Here is a 23646-nt window from a genome sequence, read left to right as displayed (position 1 = left end):
ACACTGGATACACTGGAATCACCGTCTCCTGGTTTCACAAAGTGTTAAAATGAAGCACAAGTTGATACTGCCATTAAATCAGAAGATGGAATACATTTTATTGGCGCTTCCACTGTTCTGAGATATACTCTATTAAAAGGACATTAATACCTGGAGGAATTGCTAACTTTTATTACCTAGTGACCGAGAAGAGAGTGCTGTTTTCAAGATGCCGGTGAGAAGGGGGCATGTTGCCCCCCAGAATACCTATCTGGACACTATCATCAGGAAGTTTGAAGGACAGAGTAAGTACTTTAAAAATACTTGTCAGGTATTCTCTGATCTCATATCTCACACATAGGCCATAAATAAATCAATGAAACACAAGCAACAGTATCAGTCAGCTCACGCATTTATATAGTCATTGACTAGCATTATATGCAATGGGAATGAGACCACAAAACACTCCAAATTCAACAAGTAATTAGTTAAAGCAAGCGATGCATAGTAAACACAACAGACAGACGCTGCATAATGCAAACAAGGCAAAAGCAAAGATAAACACAGAGGGACGAACAGACACAAGCTGCTTCTGCCCCACTTACATTTATTATGTGATAACCACACATATGTCTGGGATTGGAAAATAAATAAATACTCCCCTAATCAATTATGTGCTACTCAAGTGAATGCACAGAGCAAGTTTGTATGCCCAGGAAGATTACAATGAAAAATGAATGTACCATGGGAGTAAAGGTGCCTACACACTTAGCAATATTTTAAATGATTTGCCCGAGTCTGACGCATTGTGATGACAAATCGTGTAAAATATGCCCAAATCATGAGTGTCCACTCACGATGCCGATGCGCGTCCCTGCAGGTCGTACATCGCATCTTCAGATCTGCCGTGCTGTAGGGCAGATCTTACAAGCTCAGTCACGCTGCACTGGAATAGTTAGGAGGCACGGTAGATCGTTTGTCACATTGGACAGTTTTTAACACCAAATCGTGCCCACAACTGCCGGGGAGCTGCTGGGGAGAGTTCAAGGGGAAATCGGACACAAGTTGGATTGTGAGCACATCGCCAAGTGTGTAGGCACCTTTACACCCTTTGCTGATGTTATGACTCGAGACAGCCCTAGCATACTGTACATTTCAGATGGTTGTATCATTGCTTTGGGATCCAACTCTACCAAGCTGGTATAGTGCTGCTATGTAACAGGCTTTGCAACAAACTGAGCCATCCTAATTTTTTAACTGTTAATGCTAACATGGAACACAAATACAATGGTCTAGTATGTGAAAGGAGATTGTAGTACTCATATATGACTATGGAAGTGGATAGATCTCCTTCCATATTTGTACCCTGACATTATCAGTTACTGTCCAAAGTCATTCCCTACCATCCACATGGGCATGGAGGGGGAACATAATCTTGTGGCGAGTGAAGCGAGCCACCGAGCCCGAAGCATGACGAGCGAACAAGTTTCTTTTTTGGTGGACTGTAAGGGCAGGGAACCGCACTTCCGCCCTCACTCACGTCACTTCCAGGTACAGAAACTGAAGGGGAAATTTACCTTTTATGACTATATGTATGTACAACACCATAAATGGCCTGATTCAGAGAGGCACGCAATCCGTATGCAATGCCGATGTTCACATAGTTCTCATATATGCAACTCCACATGTGTGAAAATTCTGTAAACCCCATACTACGCATGTATTACACAGAGTGTACGCACAAAACTGCTGTTGCGATCGATTCAGACGGTATCAGAAAGGTGACAGAAACTTGATGGGTGAACCGGGGAGGTGGCTTTGCAAATTTGGTCCATTCAGTGGGCGTGTTATAGGAGTGTTGCGGGCGTGTCAATGCAAGAGACTACTTTCACAGACACAGAGCCACAAGTGTAGGAGGCCATGGTCAGTCAGGGAAACTGCACGTGGCATAGGACTGATTCAATTTTCAATGGTGCAACCAATGGTGGCTTCTAAGGATGCACCAATTGGAATTGCAGCGTGGACGGGTGCCAAAAGTTTTCATCTCAGGCCTTGAACATAGGACCACATGAATGTACACAAGGCAATTTGTAGAAACTCGTAGATGGGCAACCGCCAATAGACACTGCTGCATTCACTTTTGCGTGCGACTGAGAACCAGGAATATATACTTAAACTTTCTACAGTTGTGGCAGCAGATTTGAGGGTGTTCCTTAAGCTGGGTTCCATTAAACAGGTAATACATCTATAGTGCATTGCCGGGTGTGTACAGCGATAGATCTGTGAACAACGTAGTTCACAGATATATCCAATCTTCTGTGCAGCACAGCAGATGGTCGATATATCTGGTGTGTACGGGCATCCCGCCGATCGCCCATACACATGGTGCGGGGGCCCAGCGGTGATGACAGTGCTTTAAATGCCCACCCGGTTGAGCTGTCAAGTCTGGCACATCGGGCAGACAATTGGTAAGTGTGTGTACACTTACCAATCGTCAGCTAGGATAATTATGTACCATGTAATATGTTGAAGTCATATATTATAATGTATTATATATATGTCCATAAATAGTAATCGGCCACTTGGACAAACATTCTATATAATATATTTAAAGACCACTTCAGGACATATAATTGCCTATAGTGGATATAATCCCAAATGTGATAACAATTCTCTCTCCTTTATTAAATAAAAGAGAACTTTAGATTGTGGTACATTCCTAGAATATATTAAAAGAATCCAATCTCATACTGATTGTTACAGGTTATACTGGTTTCCATTTTAATCCAGACCAAATATGCGCTTTAGTACATTTGTATTTACCTGAAGTGCAGTTTTCATGCTATACTCTTCAGTATGTACATAACAGTACATTCAGCGGATTATGACATATGAAAACTCACATTCTTTTATTCATTTTCTGAAATATTAGATGGTCAGATTTTCATACTTAGTATTGTATTGCCAGTGTAAAAACATGATCCATCTTTATTGCATTTTTTTAAATTGTTTTGGGGATGTTTATTTATCAGTGTCGAATTTTACCTAGGGGCTGCAGGGCTGCAGCTCCCCCACTAAAATCCGCTACCTCTAGTGAGACAGGGAGTCCATGCACTGGCTTCACTGGCAGCGACTACCCATTAGAATGGCTACCTGCCAATCACACACAGGACAGGCATTCCCAGGGGGAGGTGTTTTCTCCCCCTGGGACTGCCTGTCAGTGCCGCAATTATTTCCTGTCTTTCCAACTGCCCTACCAAGCTTCTAGGGCCTGCAGCCAATGCAGTCCCTAGAAGGTGGTGTTTGTGAGAATGCTCTGGTTCCACCGCTGCTTGTGCACATGAACTGGTCCCGAAGCCTGCCAGATTTATTGCACAGGTGCTGGGACTGTGGACACTGCTTGTGCACATGTGCTAGTCCCGGATCGCACCCCCCCTGGATTTGCGCTGGGCAGAGGGGCTCACAGCGCCCCCCTCCCCAGTGCCCAGCGTTGCAAATAGTTCTCTTTAAGGTGGTGTGACCATACCTCTTGTGATTAGGCCCTGCCCCATTATTAATGGGGCCCGTGCCGGCACTCTAAGTCTATGAGGGTAGGAACCCCCGCTGATATGTATATCTGTGTTATGGTATCAAATAAAGTTGGGCCTATTTATCAAAAGACATTTACGTAGGATCCCTCCCTGGCAATGGCTGCTCGCACATTTGTGGTCTGATGACTGCATTGTAGCACAGCCAGCCCCCGAAGCAGCAGATAAAGTGAGCGATTATTTTATTTTTACACATCGCAGGGAAGGACTCCAATTGGAGCAGGGTTTTTACACTTTGTATTAACCTACAATGTAGTAAAAGCGTCATATTCCATTACAGTTATTACTTAAAAAAAAATTCTACTTGCCTGGTGCTTGTGCTTGTTTGCAGGATATAGCACAAATTGTGAACTTTAACTTTGTGGGTGCTACTAGTGTTATTATGTGTCTTTTGTACAGTTGGTGGGCATAAAACACCATTGTGATGTGTTTGGCACAACTGTGGTATTTTGGTCAGTAAAGTTATAACTGCCACCACCATATTGCTCACTTCAAATCTGACAGCAGCATTCCTTAGCAGTTCTCAATGGGAGGCTGGACTAAAGATCTACATGAAAAAGGTCGACAATGTCTAGATACACACCAGATGTTAGACAGACAATAGGTCGACAGGGACAAAAGGTCGACACACTAAAGGTCGACATTGAAGAAGATCGACAGGTGCAAATGGTCGACAGATTCAAAGGGTTAGGGTTAGACACCAGGAGGGAGGTTTAGGGTTAGGCACTAGAAGGGACGGTTAGGGTCAGGCATCTACCCCAACGCTTAGTGTTTGGCATCAAGGGAAAGATTAGGGTTAGGATGAAGATAAGAGTTAGAAAACAAAAAAAAATATGTTTTGATCATTTCCATGTTGACCATTTTCATGTCAACCTGTGGGCCATGTCAACCTTTTTGTATCGGTCGGACTTCCATGACCTTTAGTGTGTCGACCCGTTGTCCCAGTCAACCTTTTGCCCTTGTCAACCTATTGTCTGTCAAACACCTGGGGCCAAATGTAATAGGGTTCAAGCTAAAGTAAAAATCCAACTCGCACCTTCTCTAATTTTTTGAAGGTGCGAGTTGGTGCCGGGACTCAGAAATGTAATAGCCTGCAAACTTTTGAGCTCGAGGCTACTACACTCTGCAAATCTGTGCGAGTATTTCCCTATGTAAACTCACACCTTTTAATGCGACTAAGTATTAAGTACCAGCACAGGGCTTTTCTGCTCTGGTCCTGGTTGTGGAAATACACGGGACAAAACGAGTAGAGGTCCTCTGTAATTTCCATAACCAGCACCGGACTCTTTCTAGCGGGGAGGTAATGCCACAGCCAGGGAAGCCCTTTCACCGGGTTTCCCGGCCAAAGCATTACCCCTGACCGCTAGTCAGCCCAGGGATCCCTGGGGAGGTGGGGACCTTGGATGATAGCCCGGGGCTATCCCTGGCACCCCTGGCCAGTGGGTGCCGGGTTGATAGTGTAGTGTGTTGTAAAAATTAGATGTGAAACTATTGTCTTTAGCTGTGGAACTACAGGTCCCTGCAAGCCTTCCCTGCATGCTCGTACTTGGAGAACCACAAGTACCAGCATGAGGGGCATTACGGGCCCGCTGGTACCTGTAGTTCCACAGCAAAATAAATACTTGAAAAACCACAGAACACACACAACGTGACAGTAAAAGTTTATTATAACATACATTCACACACACATGCACACTCACACTCACTATCACACATACTCACCTAGTATCCCTGATACCATCATGTCCCCTTGTCCGGTAAGAAGCCACAGGGCACCTGTAATAAAAATTCCATACTCACCTTTCCTATGCGTTTGTTCATGTCCTCTTCGGTCCATGTAGGTATCCAGGGGGTTAAAATAAAAAAACGCAGAAACCCGAAACCATGTCAGACAGGATGAAAGGTATGTGTTTACACATACCCTTCCTTCGCGCGAATGACTGGGGCCCACGTGTGCCCAGTCATTGCAGGAGCTGACAGCCATTCAGCGGGTGTCTCCATCGGAGCTGCATGCTGATTGGCTGTGTGCGGTCAGCCTGCCTCCTCCACAGATTTCAATGGTGTGGAAGTCCCTGGAGTGCCGCATATTTGCCACACTATATAAATATATATATATATATATATATATATATTTATTAACTGAAAGATATGCCAGCCTTTAAATAAGGTAAAAAGTAAACACACTATAACATACCACATGGTCTCTCTGTCACTGATGATGCAGGCTGTAGTTCTTGTCTTCCGTCTCTTGCAAGGTCTTCTTGATGACAGTGCTGTGGATGCTTTAGGGGTAGGAGGGATGGTGTCTGCAGCCTCTCATCCCCATCCTTAGTCCTCAGCCCCTCATCACCTTCTTCAAATTCAGCCTCTCATCACCATCCTCAGCCCAGAAGCCCCCCGTCACCTTTCACCGCCCCAAGCCCCCATCCTCAACCCCCATCACCTTCCTCCATCCCCAGCCCCCATCCCCTTCATCCATCCCCAGACACCAATACCTTCCTCCATCCCCAGGCACCATCACCTTCCTCCGTCCCCAGGCACCATCACCTTCCTCTGTGTCCAGCCCCTGTCACCTTCTGCCCCCAGCCCCCTTCATTTCCCTCTGCCCCCTTCACCTTCCTCCGTCCCCGGACACCATCACCTTCCTCTGATTCCGGCCCATCACTTTCTGCCCCAGCCTCCTTCATCTTCCTCTGTCACCAGGAACCATAACCTTCCTCTGCTTCCAACCCATCACCTCCTGCCCCATCACCTTCCTCTACCTCCAGCCTCCCTCATCTTCCTCCGCCCCTTCACCTTCCTCTGCTTCCAGCCCCCCTCATCTTCCTCTGCCCCCTTCACCTTCCTCTGCTTCCAGCCCCTGTCACCTTTCGCCCCAGTCCCTCCCTCATCTTCCTCTGCCCCTTCACCTTCCTCTGCTTCCAGCCCCTGTCACATTTTGCTCCATTCCCCATTACCTTCCTCCAGCCTCCTTCATCTTCTTCTACCCCCGCCAGCCCCTATGGTCAATAAAGTTTGTTTTGGATACGGCGTACGTCGCTGCACAGCTGGAGGGAGTGGCGATAGGAGCAGGTGTGCCTCGCCGTGCCCCCCTGTTCAGCCAGGGTCCGGACCCGGTACTCCAGTCCCGGCAGTCTTCCCCTGATGGCGGCCCTGTTGGCGGCAGGTTCAGCGGGCATCTGTCGGATGCAGGTGGCTATGGGCCCCTGCACCACAGCGGGCCCCCCGGTGCTATGTTTCTATGTTTCACCGCCGCTAGTTCCGCCACTGCCCCACACATTTTGGCCCCTATATATTAAAAACCAGCACAGGCTATACAAAGCCTGGGGCTGGTTATGCTTCTGGGGGGAGGGTGCACGTCTTTTTTTTATTTTAATAAAAAAGTATTTTCATATGTACAGTACACACAGAAACATGCAGGTATCTCATGGATATGTGCATGTTTCTATGTTACTCTGACCTGCTCAGGAAAAAAAATCGTTATCCTGAAGCTGGTCTATTGTTTTTGCGAGTTCTCAGGCACTAATATGTACGAGTGAAGCACTCTCACTCTATTACATTGCCCAAGTTCTATCTAGAGAATGGGAAAACATCTGGATGCAAGATTTTTGTTTGCGAGTTATTATAAAGCTCTAAAATTGCGAGTTTTACTATGGTCGCACCCTATTACATATGCGAGTGAGTAAAAAATGCAAGTTTAGCGCTAAACCCCCCTTTTTTTTTTACAAAGTCGCAACCTATTACATTTGGCCCCTGGTGTCTATCTAGACATTGTTGACCTTTTTCATGTAGATCTATTATACTGCACCCTTCTCAATGCTACATGTCCAGCAATAGAGAAGGCACAGGGGGTTTATTTACAGACCTTAAACTGGGTACACACGTAAAGATTTTCTGTCCAATCATCCAACTAGTTGATCGGTTGGAATGAAAATCTGGTAAGGTATGAAAGCAAATGACAATCAGCAAGTTTCTCCCAAACGCCGGAAAATGGACAAAAAAACTGTTGTTTGAACAAATTATTTAGATCAAACATTTAACAAACTTGTCTGAACGTCCATTTTCATCTGTTTTCTGCCATTTAGGAGCAAATTGCTGATCATCAGTTACTCCCATACGTTACCAGATTTTCATTCCAACCAATCAACTAGTTGTATGTATGCAGCATTACACTTCTGTTTGTGTTTATGTCTGATATATAAAGGTGCAGTGCTTTTACTAGCAAGACACAGTTAGTAAAAGTATTGGCCTTTTAAATATCAGGCATAAACACAAACGTTTTACACCCCGACACTTCGTAATAAACCCCAGGTGTCAGTATCATATGGATCACAATCTGCTGCCTCTCCTGACAGCAGGTTACTGTTGAGGATAATTATTTTTTTCACTCCCAGTTCATATTACAAAGCACAATTAGTAGTCTATTGTCTATTTGTTTTGACCTGGGCTTTGTATTACAGCATGAACATTATATTGTTGATATATATGCTGATGACCCCTCAAACAGCTGTATTTTGTGATAATGCTTTATGAGTTAATAATTGATATCAGATAAATAAACACTGTTAGTTAATGCCATCTGTTTGGACTCTTGATCTTAGGAAAAGTTGATTCATAAATAAATAAAAAATTACCCTACTGTTCTACCTGTAAATCCAGATTTAAAGCCACTGTCAGGTCACACATAATTAATATATGTTAAGCAGCACACATATGGTATGAAGACAATAAGTGGAAATCATAATCCAAATACTTTCTTGTGTCACATATTGTACTGGTTACAAATATACTTGGGCTTTTTCAGAAATGTGAATTACTCCTAATTTACAGTCATTAAGGTACAGCTATTAACACAAATTCACTGTTTGCCCACATTAGCTTTCAATCCCTGTAAAAAAAAACCATTGAATAGACAACCAGGTGGTCTGCCGATACACACTGGGCCTGATCCAGCAAGGATCGCAACTGCTAAAGTGTACGCAGACGGACGATTGTTGCGCGAATGCCTTACTGCGATCGGGACTGCGATTGCAGTGAGTACTAAGACCCATCGCAGAGTGATTGACAGGAAACACCATTTGGGGGTGGTGACGGGGGGCATGGGTGGTCAGAGAAACGCAGGTGTGTGAACGCCGTTGCAGGGGCGTGCATAAATTTAGCCACTGTGATGGCATACGCACCTTGCTTGAGTGCTCACTGCATACAGGAAGGTTAGCAATTTCTGAGTAAGGTCTGACCTGGTGTAATTGTGCGTGAAGGTCCTATGTTACTCGATGTTACCGATGTTTTCGCTGGATTGCAAGGTATGACAGATGTGAGACAGGGGAAGTGGGCGTCTTTATATTGGCCTTCTACTGCATTGCGATTGCAGTCATTACAATATTTTCACAGCACAACTGCATGCACAATTGCTACCGCAATAGCGATCCGTGCTGACTCAGGCCCACTGTCCCAAACAGAGCCGCCAGGTTACTGCTCAGAAATATATATGTGTATATCTGCATTTTATTCAGTATCCGAGAATATGTGCAACCTATGATCTTCCAGTTTTCTTTATATAGCAAATGTGCTGTACTTGCTGGCAGAATTCAGCTCATAGCTAAATAAGTAACAGGAACAACACGACCAGGATTATGGAAATCTATATGACTATGGGACTGATAAGGAGGTGGACGCAGATTAGATTCGGTCACAACTGGCCGATGTTTTGTGGTCTGCGCATGTGTCGTGATGGTCTTGTGACGCCGGATGCAGTGCGGCTTCAGATGCAGCATCACTGACAGACTGCAGGCGTTTAGTGGCGGTGATGGGGATGTGCGTATAAAACGCTGACGTGCAGCCAGCATTTGGGGGGGTGACAATGCCAGCTACTGCTTCTTTGGATGCAGATTCACGGGCTTTAGCCTTAAGGTTCCTCAGATGTCTCATTACAGAAGACTGCATTTGCGTATGTTCTCAGATCCACAGCACCGACCTGGGCTGCGTCCACCTCTGACTCAGGCCCTATGTCTGGAGCTCTCCCAGCACATTCGGGTCCTGACTCAGATTTGGGGATATAGAGTACCTGGACAAACCATGTTGCAATGCAAGGGGTACAAATACATACACTTTTTGCATGCAGGGTAAATACTGGCTGCTTCTGCATGTAGGGCCTGATTCACTATAGAACGCAGCAGCGAATGCAATAGTGATTACGCACGCAGTTCAACTGCGATAGTTGCTAATTCGATCGCAATGCCGCTGCAGCACAACATAAGGATGCCCATCTTACCTTACACACATCCGTAATGTATAGCATGACTGAGAAAACATCGGTACAATCACGTACCATCGTAGCCTCATGCACACTTGCAAAAGCGCTGACCTTACTCAGGAATTGCTAAATTCCAAGCATGCTTTGAGTAATCAGGCTGCGTAGGGCATCACAGTGGCTAATTTATGCACGCCCATGCAATGGCGTTCAATCGCACTGGCACTCCTGCATTCGGCTGATCCCACCGTCACCACCCACATATGGCACTTCCTGTCAATCACTCTGCGATGGGTCTGTGTAGCCACTGCGATCGCAGTTCCGATCGCAATGGCCAGTTTGTGCACGCGCAGTACACAACAACCGGCTGATTGCATGCGTATTACCAACTGCGTTCCTTGAATCAGGCTCGTAGCCCACAAGTGCTGGACAGCTTTGTTTACACTGCAATTTAGATGTGAGTCTGAACACGCCGCTCCCAAATCTAAATCCCTCTGCACATTTTACATCTGCCCCACCTGCAGTGCAGCATAGTTTTACCAAGATGCACATTCACAGTTACTTGCTCTTTCTTTCTCTATTCCCAAATATGAATCAGTCCCTCAGTGTGTTGTTCAAAGACATCAACCTTCTGAATATTATATTAAAGAATACAACAAAAACATTGTCAATCCCTAGTTTATTATACCTTTTAAATTAGAGCTGTGGCAGTAGAATCCTATTTTGCTAAGAACACCAAGTCCTTCTTCGTCTGCCATCATCTCCATCATTGAGGCCTGGGGCACACAGACTTGTCTGGGCACCTCACAAATTATTCAGTAACTTTGGGCGGGATGCTGTTAGTAGGCTTTGCTGTGCAACTCAGAGAAGATGCAAAAATACCCTGATTTATGAGAGCTGTCCCTGTTGACAGAAAGAGTGATTCTGTGTGCTACCATTTATAGGCAAAAAGAGAACCTGTATGAATTGTGATGATGTATCTGTGGTTAGAGAAAGAATTCACGCAGATAAAAATACCACTGGCATCAAAGCACTGTAGTGATCACTATTCAAACATGTTATATAGTTCAAATGAATCAATTCTTAACTATACTATGGGGGGAATTCAATTAGCCATAGGATATTCCCCACAGTTAATTGATTGCGCTGTGCGGGGAAAGGCTATTCAATGAATTAGCCTTTTTCCCGCACGTTAAACCAGTGCGGCTAATTGGATTCCCCCCTATGAGACTTGTGTTGAGGGGCACAAGAAGTACAAACTGCCCTTTTCTGTAATAAAAATTAGAATGTCTCAGTCTGTATGGTGACTGAGATGTACTGTTTATGCACCTTAGGACTGACTATGTGTAGTGAGGTGAAATGGGGGAGGAAAGGGGCTGACTGGCATTGCCCGAGTACAGAAAGTGTATGTTCACTCTCCTAACATTATATGTAGGGGTGCAAGCAGTCATATATTTTCCTCTTGTTGCAGAACTTTTACCTCGGTGCAATATTTGTGATGAAGATGATGTTCACCAGCACAGGCTTTACATTGCTAATAAAGAAACAAAAAAATATGAACTCCCCAATATCAGAAATTACAGTTATAAGCACTAGGCTATGGTGGCACTATAGGATGAACAGCAACATGGGCTACCCCTGCCATAGTACCAAGCAGCCGTAAGACAGTCAGCACAGGGCTGTATTCCCTAGGGCACGGATGGCCAGACTTTTGGATTTGGTGATCTATTCTATAGACCAAACATGTTTAGTGAAAAGGGGATGTGATGCATTTGAAAAGGGTCGGACCTCGTGTCAAGGGGCGTGGGGACTGTCACGATGAAATCGGTACAGTTGGAAGGTACGATGTTTAGGGCTCTGAGCCAATGAAACATGAACTAACATACCATATCAATGTTAACATAATTAAAGGGTTTTATGTAGTTGGATAATGTACTAAACACCCCAGATGCTCCACATCCGCTCTTTATTCACATGTTACCAATGCCCACCAACCAATCACTTACATGCCACCCCTGCCCACCATCCTGTCACTCACATGCCACCCTTTCCTGCCAACCTGTCACAAACATGTCACTCCTGCCCACTAACCTGTCCTGTTACTCACATGCAGCCTCTGACCAGTAACGAATCACTTACTGTATATGCCGCTCTGCCCACTAGTTGCTACCTGATGTAAATCAGTGTTCCCCACAATGGTTATTACACTTTCCTGAAAAGCTGCTCAGGAAACATCTGCCCTGTATATTATATGATTGCTGGAGTCCATGATGGAGACACAGAGCAGGATTACACCAGCTGTTTTTCCATCTCTGTAACGGTCGGGTGGCTCTTTAAGCACCAGCTCAGCAACATTTGCAGAGATGTTCCTATGGGATGGGGGAGAATGATGCCGTCAAGCTATTTAAATAGCAAATTTCCCACAGAAAATGACAAAAGGGGCAAGAAATATAAATTGTGAATAAGCCATTCGGTGAAACGCGCGTCTTGATGATGGGAGTCTCCGGTGCACACGAGGAGACTCCACAGTGACACTGCCGTCTCAAGCCCTCTCTCTTCATGTACTGACTCCTTTTCTGGGACACGCTGCTTGCACCACCTCATGTACTGTTCCCGCTGCACTGCTGTCTAGCATCAGCGGGGTGAGAGTGTCCATGCGAGTAAGCTGACTCCCACTATACATTATATTGCTATCCTTCCCAAAGTTTTGGGCGCCGCTGCTAGCCCATTTAGCATTCACTAAGGATTACCTTATATGCTTGATTGCAACATCTCCGGATTCCCCTTATCCTCTTCTCTATACTATCATATTCATATCTGGCAATCCCATTTTCCACTGACTATCCTGGTGTCTTGCAGGATTGTCAGAACCAGGGTGAGCAACAGGGGGATTATAGTGGGTGCCATCTACCTATCTCATACCCTCATAGTATATGTGGCGGGTCCGCTCATGTCCCATTCTATATTATCAGTACATGGGACACAGCAGCCACCTTTCCCCTTGCTGTTAGTGAGTGGTATCTGCACTATACGTTTATTCTGTCTGTACCTGTAAATCAGCACACATTTACCGAATGATCATATCACATGTATAAGTACACCTCTTGCTTATAGTGTAAGATATGTGAGTGTTAGTGGATAGACACACTATATACAGTTTTCATGTCTACTGCATTGGTGTACACTGACAGCTCATATTGGATCATATTTAATTGATCTCCTGGTATTACATCACGTTACTTATGATATTATATATATCAGATTGTATACCATTTCTTTTGTGCCAGGAGTTCGTTTTTGTGTGTGTTGTTTCAATTTAGAAACAAGATTCAGAGGACACATGTAGGCGGTGGCATAAGGTCACTTATGACATAGAGGAACTAACTCTTGATTATTTGTATTATCTTTATATTTTCACCATGATTTTTTGATGACTCAACAAATACTTAGCAATATGATTCAGTGATCCTTGATTTTTTCACGTACTTATTGAGCAGTATATTATTCAGTACACATTTGTGGATCACTGATATCATTGGTATTTGTAGTATTTATGTTTTTAATCAGATGTTTGTAGCAATATTTATGTGTTGTCCTAGTGGTATTTAACGGCCCTTGTAAGCACACATTTGTATATGTTTATCATTGTATGCAAATGTTGGTCCATTTCCTCTTTTTGTAGAGATTTTAACCTCCATCATTAAAAGTTATATTTTATATGTATTAGGTAGAATTTGTGCCCCTAACTTAGAGAGTACTTGCTTTCCTTACCTTTTTAAGAAATAAAAGGTATCAGCCTGATTGTCTGTACAGGATAAGATTAAGTAAAAAGTAGCCACCACTCCGCTTACATAGAATGGATCAAAAACATGAATGGGGGGTAGGTTGTGCCAACTGTGGAGGTAGGGGACTTGCTCTGCTACAATAGCTTTCAGTACCCCAGCCTGCAAGCCCACTATTTTTTTTCTGGTATAGCACAGGGTGGCAGTAAATTCCTGGGTCTGGCGGATTAAGTATTCGGGTGCCCCGGGCAGCCGTAAACTTAATCTGGCTCTTTCTGGCATATGTATGGCTGCCAGGACATGCAGGTACATGAGGAACCAAAAGTACACCATGGAGAAATGCACTAAAACAAAACAGACTTGATTTATCATCCTTTAGTAGAGATTAAAACAGCCACACAAATCCATCGTTCACCAAATTATTGGTCTCCTAATTTTTGTGGTGTGGGTGTGGGGGTGTATTTGGTCCATGTAGACATCCATGGGTTAAGAAAGGTGCATAGGGGAAAGAGGCATGTAAAAATAGTGTATTTACTGTACGTACCTTTGATGAGAAGGATGCGTCACGTTAAAAACCGGTAGCATTTGTGTTATGCATACTTCAAGTGTAACAAGTGTGTACCCTTAAGCACCACAGTAGCAAAGACAAAGCGTAAAGATGTAGCTTGGCAGTGTTAATACTAAATGCTAAAGTTTCATTATCCTGTTTGCACACAATATAATTATGTAATCAAGTGCTATGTATACACAAGAGAATGTTAGACAAATATAAAATAATGCAAAAGTTAAATTTTCAATATAAAATGTATTAAATACAATTTAAGACAAACATCTGATGTTATTACTTTAAAATAGCAATTTTCTTTTTACAGTAGACCAAACGGAAGTGTTAATTAATTAATGAAAACAGACGGTCGCAACTTCATAAGTATAGCCGCAACATAAATTAATTAAGCTCAATCAGCTGTAGGGGTCATGTCATAATACTCTGTCTTAGCATTAGCCCCCCACTAGCGTATCTAAATGGCGTATCTGCAGATATGTTCACATCTAAATTCTGTTACAATTACATGAACATGTGCTTCCTGTACTCAGCTTACATTTCCTCGCGTCTGTCTGCCCCTGTTTTGCCTCTCGTCTGTAAGTGCATACTCTGACCTGCAAAGAGAAGTCCATACAGGTACTACTACTAAGTACTAACATATTACTAGTTTCCAGTGGCAGCTTCTGTAGTGGGGCTGCAGCAGAGTCCAAAATTCAAATAGGGGAGACACACCAACTGTCAGTGAGTCCAGGCTGGTGATGTTTGGCTGCGTTTGGGGTGGCAGTTGGTGTGGCTCCCCTATTTGAATTTTGGACTGTGTTGCAGCCCCACTACAGAAGACTCTGGAGTCGCCACTGGTAGTTTTGCTAATTCAACACTTTTCTTCATATTAAACTGTCCCTGGGCACGTCTGAAATTACAACTGCTACTCTGTATGGACACAATCGTAATGCATGTGTTGTGCAATTGGGCAGTAGCAACAAATCGCTTCACTATGTCTGACATGGGCAGTTCGTACACCTCTGAATCAGGCTCCAATACCTCTATTACTCTGGTGCGGACACTTGTAAGCTTGCCATGCTGGCACATTACACTACCAGTCTATGGAAATGAGATGAAGTTGGAAATCACAGAGTTTAAAGTGCAGAAAAGACCATAATTTATATAATAAAAATATTAATGGTTGGTATATCCTAAGATTAATAATTGATGTTATTCAGGAGGTATTGGTTACAAAACCCTGTTTGGGGCTATACTAATGTTAGTGCTCTGCCACAACATCTTGGCCATACATGCCTACCCTCCTGGTTTTCGCGAGAGGCTCCCGATTTTTCGGGTAACCCCCCGTACCCCCAGAAGTGTAGGTGCTTCTCCCGCATTCTGCCTACTTTCTAGTGAAGTGGACAGAATGGGGAGAATGTTAGCGCGGATCGGTGGTTCTGAGCATTGGGGACGGGGCCTAATGACGCTAATCTGAGAATCACGTCATTTAGCCCCGACCCTAGTTTAAATATGCATAATCACAGTGAATTCCCATGAGGGGGTGGGACTTAACAGCGTTATTCCCTGAGGGGGTGGAGCTTAACGACGCACTCTGGACAGCCCCGCCCCCAACTCTGCCTACATGCTTCACATCCCCGGGCTTCTCCCGCGGAGGAATATTAAATAGTTGGCAAGTATGATGTTGGTGTGTTTATGAGATAACATGGATACGTTCCTGCTTTATGAAATAAGGTCTGGTTGAATTTTGATGGTTTAATATGGGGCTATACTGAGCACTGGGCAGCCAATTTGGTCAAATGGGATATAATCGTTCATACAAACCTATACATGTTTTCTTGCATTGATGGATTAAGACTACATTGGCCCTTAATCGCACTTTAGAGATAAAGGGCCCTTGAATGTGTCACCACATTTCCATCAAGAAACTGTGGATCACCAAAAGATAATAAAAGAAGGGAACATGCAATAATACAGTTGATAAGAATTGATTAAAAAAATAGAAAAGTTAAAAATGAAGGAATTATAAACTCTGCAACATTGCTATGTCATATATTATCTAGGTGGTTCCCAAACTTTTTTGAGTCACGGCGCCCTAGTGTATCAGCATTGTTTTCACAGCACACCTAAGCCAAAAGTTTGTTTTGAGAAATTCAGAAAAAAATGTAGTGAAGTAAATTGTGCTTACCTGTCATCCTTAGGATCAGTTATGGTGTTGTTCACAGGTTTGTGCTTACCTGTCATCCTTAGGTTTGGTTATATAGTGTAGGACATGTATGTGCTTCTGTTTGTGCACATATTTACGTTACATTGATCATAAAGAATTAGATTTTTTACTGGACCACCAATCTGAGGCCCCCCTGCAAGTGTTCCGACTCCCGAGGTGCACAGTTTGGGAACCACTGATCTAGTATACAGACACTGCCACTAAAAGAGGCACAAGTTCAGTTGGTGCAATTAGAGGTTATATAGTTTCAGAAATATTTGGAGTATTCAGCAGATCTTTGGCAAAAAGATATAGATGGATCTAATAATATATAGCTAAATCTGTATATCCAAAATATAGAACAAAATAAAAACATAACTGCATTAATCGGAAAAAGACACAATGGGTGGAAGAGGAATTCTATTTATTTATGTCATTACTTTTAGATGAAATACATTGATGGATAAATGGATTCAGGACATTTTACTCTATAGACCGGAACTGATTTGTTTCTTATTACTAGGGAAGTAGGAAGAAAGAATGTGTCACTGGCCAGCACAATGTAACACTGATATGAATGAGTGGGTGCTTATCACTTTGCATTTACATTTATGTCAGTGGTTCACGGCAAGTGGCCTGTGAGGTCATTGGGACAGTTGGTGATCTGCAGGGGAGATGGGCTAATATAGGGTATAGAGTAAGAAGTACAGTATTTCTACAGCTGTAATGGGGGAAATGTATTACTATAGAGGTGGGGGCGGTGTTTCTATAGAAGTGAGGAGGGGTGTTATAGGGGAGAGGCATAGTTCATGCCCACCCTCACAATATGGGATGACCTCGCAGCTCTCTGGTGGTGCACCATCAATGCACATACCTCTCACCCCAGAAAAGTCTATATATTCTACATCTTTAAGAAAATTAAGTTTTATTTAAATGACTACTATTTCTCAATACGGCCCAGAGACTAAGCATAGGGATGTTAATTTTGTCACAACATTATCCTTCAGGCTTTGCAGTAAATGCGCTGATAATAATATTACTACTGTGCAGGGACGAACACACATAATATGTTTGCATGTCTTTCATCGCAGTCATTATTACCTTCTCTTAAAACACACTTCTTCAGAGTTTGAGGAATGAGCCAAACACTCATAGTATACTCATGGAATATGTAAGACCTTGATTATCCCAAAATTAAACACAATAATTGTAGTTGCTAAGCACCCTCATCTGCTGAAAGCATGTTCCCTTCTGTATCAATACTGAGGGTATATTTACCAAGAATCGTGTTTGGCCAAGACTACATTCCCGTATGTGTTTGGGTGTGGTATAAAAGATCAACAATAAAAAGGTCGACAGTCAATAGGTTGTCACCAGATGGTCGACATGCAATAGATGGACAGGGACAAAAGGTAAACAGGGACAAAAGGTCAATTGACAAAAGGTCGACAGTGCAAAAGGTCGACATGGTTAAAAAGTCAACCATATTTGGGGCTCTATTTATTACCATTATTTTGAGTAAAAAAAAGTGAAAAAGGGTGTTTACAAACCCTTTTCACATAATTTAGTATCACCTATAGTTATTACAGGGCAATTGGAGTAGAATTCGTAAAATTCTATTCCAACCCCTAAGTATCACTTATTTTTAGTAAAGCAGATCGCATTTCCCATAACTGTAAGGTGGCGTTATCCAGGGTCTCCCCCGGTTACCGGACTCCTGCCCTGCTCTAACGGGCAGAGCAGAGCCGGGAGCCGGTCCCAGTGATCAGCTGTGTGGTCTAAACGGACCGCAAGCTGATTACTGTAAAAAAAAGATAGTGAAAAAAAAAAATTGACTTACCTGACTCCAGGGACCGGTGATCGGGCCTCAGGTGATGACTCCCCTCCGGTCAGCTGGTCTCCCATAGTGCACTGCTGCCCGGTTATCAGGTGATCGGGCCCCAGTGCAGTATGGGAGATCACCTGACCGGAGGAATGGAGAACATCACCGGAGTCCCATAGCATGCAGGTAAGTGTAATTAAGGGAGAGGGGGGTCGCGGGGGGTCCGCGATTGTCGGGGCGGGGCTTAGCACTGGGGACGGGGCCTAGCACCGTGGGGTGGGTAGCAGCGGCGACCGGTCGGCGCATGCACGGGCACTTAATCATGGTATTTTTTGCGAAAATACCGTGATAAGGCTCCGAAGGGGATTTGCAGGGACAGAGCTTTATCGCAAGCTCTGTCCCTGCAAGGGATTTGTAGTAAATCCCTGTGATATTGCCTGAATTTGCAATGCGAATTCAGTCGTTAATATCACACTACAATCTGCATTCAATATGCGGATTGTAGTAAATAGAGCCCTTGGTCCCTACAATAAACTTAGCCAATTCTAGCCCTCATTCAGAGCCACTCGCAAACAGCAGTACGCTCGTTGCGTTCCGATGTTGAATAACCGCGCATGCGTTGGTGTAACACTGCGCATGTGCGTACGGCAGATTGCGAGCTTTTTTGGTCTCGTTCATCAAATAGCGTACAGGAAGTGACATGTCAAATGTGATTGACAGAACAGGGCGTTTTTGGGTGTTGATGGGGGTGGAGATGGAAAAACGCAGGCGTGGCGAGGCGTTTTTGGGGCGTACATACATTAGCAGATGCGAGCGTAAAATGTGTTCGGACCGACTCATACGTCACTGGATGATCCTCTTTCCCTTCAAAATGCTCGCACAGCTTAGGGTCTGGATTACTCGACCACATTGGCGATGGCCTTCTCCTCCGTCCCGGGACTCCACGATGTTGTTGCGATTAATCGCGGGAGGGCTGAAAAGCAATTAGTGTTGGATTGAAAACCGGCTTGGTATGTGTTTTGAAATCAGTTTTTTGGGATAGCACAAAACCGTACGCAGGTGGAAATCAGAGCTGCTAATGTCAGGATGACACAATCAATTTGCGTACATTTGTGGGGGTTTATTTTGGCCTCAATTTGGTGGTTAGGGCCTATTGTAACAATAATGTCATCATGTTTTAATTTTCTCACCATTTTATTTTTGCCTCTTGAATTTGCCTCGTTATATGAATTTTTAAACGTTCCTTAAAGAGCCCGTTTTTTTTAAAAAAAAATTATTTTTTTTTGGCAATTTTTTGCCTTTTGGTCCAGGATTAAATGTAACCCATTTGTACAATAATTTCACAATCCAATGTCAGATTTTTGGTGTCAATTTATTGGTCAAACAAAAATTAAATTAATTAAAAATTTGGGGACATCTTTTTTTGGCAAAGATCTGTCCCAAAATCCAACAAATTGGCCCAACATAACTGTTGACATAAACATACAACAAAAAATGTAAAACATTTCACAAGAAAGGAGAGGGAAGTTTTGACCAGAAAGGAATATGAGCCAAGCACAGAAGGATTGTGGGAAAAGTCGCCATTGCTGTCAACGTTTTTTCACCCGTTTGGATGGGGGAGGGAGGGTGCCAGACCAGGTCCGGGATGTCATCGGGCTGGCCTGTCCAGAGGCAGATGTTGTGGCCTCTGCACTAGGCACAGGGCTAGGCACATTTGGAGGATTGGCTGATGTTGTGCCAGAGGTGGAGGATCCTGATGTTCCGGCAGGAAGGGAGGTCGGCTCCACCATGTGCTGGCGAACGAGCTGCTCCAGGGCATTGGCGATGCGGATGTTGGCCCTGGTATTTTCCGCCAGGGCCTGACCAATGGTCACGTTGGCTGCAGCATTTTGCTCCAGGGCCTCAGCCACCCGTAGCAGACTGGCGTCCATCCTCTGCAGAATCTCCGTATGGAAATCCGATTTGAAATTGAGTTCTGTGAGGAGGGACACTGCCTGCGAGGGGGATTGCCCTGGACTGGCTTCTGCAGGGTCCTCCGCCGGATGTACTGGTTCCTCCCCTGCCGAGCCAGCAGAAATTCGGCGGCCAAGGCTCCCCTCTGGAGCAGACTCATCCGCCAGTGTCTCTGTTAGGAAAAAAGAGAAAAGACTCACATTAGAATCTACATATTGGCACAATAACATTTCAGAGTTGGTGACATCAAAAGATTTACCTGGGACAACATGAGGAGCCGCAAAGTCTGGCATGTCCGTATCCATGTTGGACACGCCAAACACCTCCACAGGCTGCACACACCCCTGTGCCAGCTCTTCTAAATCCGTCAACTCCAATGACACAGGGGTGGGACCCCCACCTGTCCCCCTTGCATGCCTAGCCCTGTCCGTGAGTTTTTGCTTTAGGCGATATTTGAAGTCGCCCCATCTGTGGGAAAAAATGGAAGCCATTATCCTTTTGTTTAAAATGGTGTTTGTTTTTAGGGGGGGCAAGTGTTTACTTACCGCCGTTTGACATCCCGGGCTAGACGGACATAATCACCCACCCTATTGACAGCAACGGCTACCTCTTCCCACATTCTCCCCTTCTGGCTTAGACTCATATTCCTGTCTGCCTGTGGCAGGATGTCCACACACTTCTGTATCAAAACCTCCATCTCCTTTCTTGTGAAATGTGGCTGCCTTTTTTTTTTGGCAGCTTTGGCCGGAATACTTGGCCCAGCAGCCTCTTCCATGTCATCCTCCTCACCTATTTGTGTAAATATTCAGATTTCACAAATTCACAACTTGCCCAATCTTATGTTTCAAATTAATCATTGATACAAAATTCATGAAAGACTTACCGCCTGACTCTTGGGCATTGTTTCCCTGGTCTGTCGCCATGTCTGAGGTCCAAACAAGAAATACACCAGAATTTTAATGTGTTTTCGTGACGTATTTATACATGCGTCCTTATTTTGCGGCCGCATCATTGATTGTGCGTTCCTATGATCCCTCCTTAATTTGTGCGGGAAACGAAACACTATTTATGGCTTGGTGTGTCTCGAGTCGAGGTGGCGTTTTTGGATTGTTGGAGGTTACCTTGGCTGGAGTTTCTTGTTTGCGGATAAAGGAGTTGGCGTTTGGAGTTTATTTTGTTTGCTAGATTTGCGTTTTTATTTTCCGTTCTCTTTTTTGGTTTCTATTTTTTTGGCCTCGTTTCTTGATTTGGTAAGTTTTGTGAAGTCTAACTTTTGATCAATTGTTGTCTCATTGTGTTTCTTATTGTTTTTAATTTTTGGATCCATAATTTCATATATTTTAGCTTTTTATTAATTTCGGACCCAAAGACCTTTTGATTTGGACTCTTATATGTTTGCTCTTGGTAAGTCCATTTTTTATCTTGTATTTGTGAACTAATTAGCGCATTTTTCTCAGTTTGTATAGTGACTTGTATTTGCGAACTAATTAGCGCATTTTTACTACTTACTATTTTGACTTGTATTTGTGAACTAATTAGCACATTTTTACTACTTACTATTGTGACTTGTATTTGCAAACTAATTAGCGCATTTTTACTACTTACTATTGTGACTTGTATTTGCGAACTAATTAGCGCACTTTTACTACTTACTATTGTGACTTGTATTTGCGAACTAATTAGCGCATTTTTACTACTTACTATTGTGACTTGTATTTGCGAACTAATTAGCGCATTTTTACTACTTACTATTGTGACTTGTATTTGCGAACTAATTAGCGCATTTTTAAATGCTCATTAATCCTGTAAAATTTTTTGTGGTTGCCCTTTCGCTTTTTTGGCAAACATTTCAACCCATTTTGATGTACTGTGTGCAATGTCGTTTTGCTCTTTTGCCAAATGTGTGTTTCGCATATTTTAAGTTTTGTCTAGCACAAAATTTAGAAACAAAAATGCACAGAGTGAAATTTGTCAAATTATTTTTGTGATTAATTTCAGTTTGGACGTATCATGACAATACCCCGGCATGTAAGCAGCAATGGATGGTATCATCAAGCTAAGCTGTTTTTAATTTTCTTTTGTGGTGGGTCCAAAGCCTTACATTCCAATCTTGCCATTTCAGGTTGATCTTGGGCGGATTGTTCTGGCCATGCTCCCGGAAGCCGACCAACCTCAATCTCGTCCCAGGCGTAGGCATCGTAGGCATGCAAGGCCCCAGATATTTCGAACACGTGTCACCCTTTTTGGAATGCCCGATGATGAGGTTTTAAGACGCTACCGTCTTCCTCCCAAAATCATCATAGACACTCTCTCATTAATAGAGAGTGATCTTGAGCGGCAAATTGACAGTCCTACAGCAATACCACCACTTACGCAATTTATGGCGGTGTTACATTTCTGTGCCTCAGGATCGTTTCAAACAACGGTGGGAATAGTGGCGGGCATCTCACAATCCTCCTTTTCCCGGATCCTGAGGGCAGTGATGGAGGCACTTTTCAAGCACCTCCATCATTTTATTCAAATGCCTTTGGATATGGGTGCCCTTAGTGTGGCCAAGGCCAATTTTTACCAAATAGCTGGCTTCCCACACATCATAGGGGTTGTGGATGGTACTCACAAACCACTTCAGCCTCCAGCACGGCTGGAGGCCATATTTCGAAACAGGAAACACTATCACTCCCTGAATGTAATGGTGGTATGTGATGCCTCCCTCCAGATCCTGTCCCTGAATGCAAAATTACCAGGAAGTGCACATGACTCCTTCGTCATCTGGCAATCAGGGATATGGCACAAATTAACCAACCTACAAGCTGGTGATGCGTGGCTTCTGGGTAAGTGGAGACCTTTAGTACATAACAATGTTAAGCTTGATACACAGTGATCCTGATGTTGTCTATTCTTTTTCACAGGAGACAGTGGATACACTTGCATGCCCTGGCTGCTCACTCCTTATTTGGCTCCCACACCAGGTCCACAAAGTGAGTTTAATACCGCACTTACAGCCACCAGGCAAGTGGTAAAAGGCCGATTCAGATGCCTCCACCGCTCTGGTGGCGAGCTCATGTATTTGCCGGATATGGTTTCGAAAATTGTGGTCCTGTGTGGGATCTTTCACAACATCGCCATAAGGAGTGGTGTTCCAATGCAGCCAGAGGATGCCTTACCTGAGGATGGCCCCCCCGAGGTTGGTCGGAGGTCAGTATGTGGGGGGGCCATACGCGATGATGTGGTGGCCCGATATTTTAGGTAATTATTGATCAAACAACAGTGTGTATACCCAATGTGTTACGGTTTTTTAACGTTCATCTTTTTTTATATTAATTCTTGCACCATCTTCTGTTTGTTTGCATAATCTTTGGCACTCCCACGATGACTACTTCCTGCTACCCTTCAAAAACCTTTCTGTGGAAACTTCGGGAATATATTCTGACACCAATATTGCAACGCCATATTTTTGAAATCATGTGGGCATGGACCTTCGTCAACCAGTTCTTGATTTGTTGTGTGTTTGTTTAGTGTTTTT

The 23646-nt window shown here is 43.8% G+C and overlaps 1 protein-coding gene across 1 annotated transcript in view; it reads left to right on the top strand.

Annotated features, from left to right (window-relative positions):
• The first annotated feature begins 208 nt into the window (after positions 1–208).
• Positions 209–23646, top strand: part of KCNH6 (potassium voltage-gated channel subfamily H member 6) — a 290292-nt gene continuing 266854 nt past the window's right edge. Inside the window, exon 1 of the mRNA XM_088470748.1 lies at positions 209–284. Within this exon, the coding sequence (XP_088326874.1) occupies positions 209–284 (76 nt within the window). The remainder of the gene's footprint in view (positions 285–23646) is intronic.

Source organism: Taudactylus pleione, unplaced genomic scaffold, assembly GCF_031769625.1.
Source record: "Taudactylus pleione unplaced genomic scaffold, aTauple2 ptg000102l, whole genome shotgun sequence".
In the NCBI taxonomy this organism is placed as follows: domain Eukaryota; kingdom Metazoa; phylum Chordata; class Amphibia; order Anura; family Myobatrachidae; genus Taudactylus; species Taudactylus pleione.
This window is presented reverse-complemented; position numbering and strand designations above follow the sequence as displayed.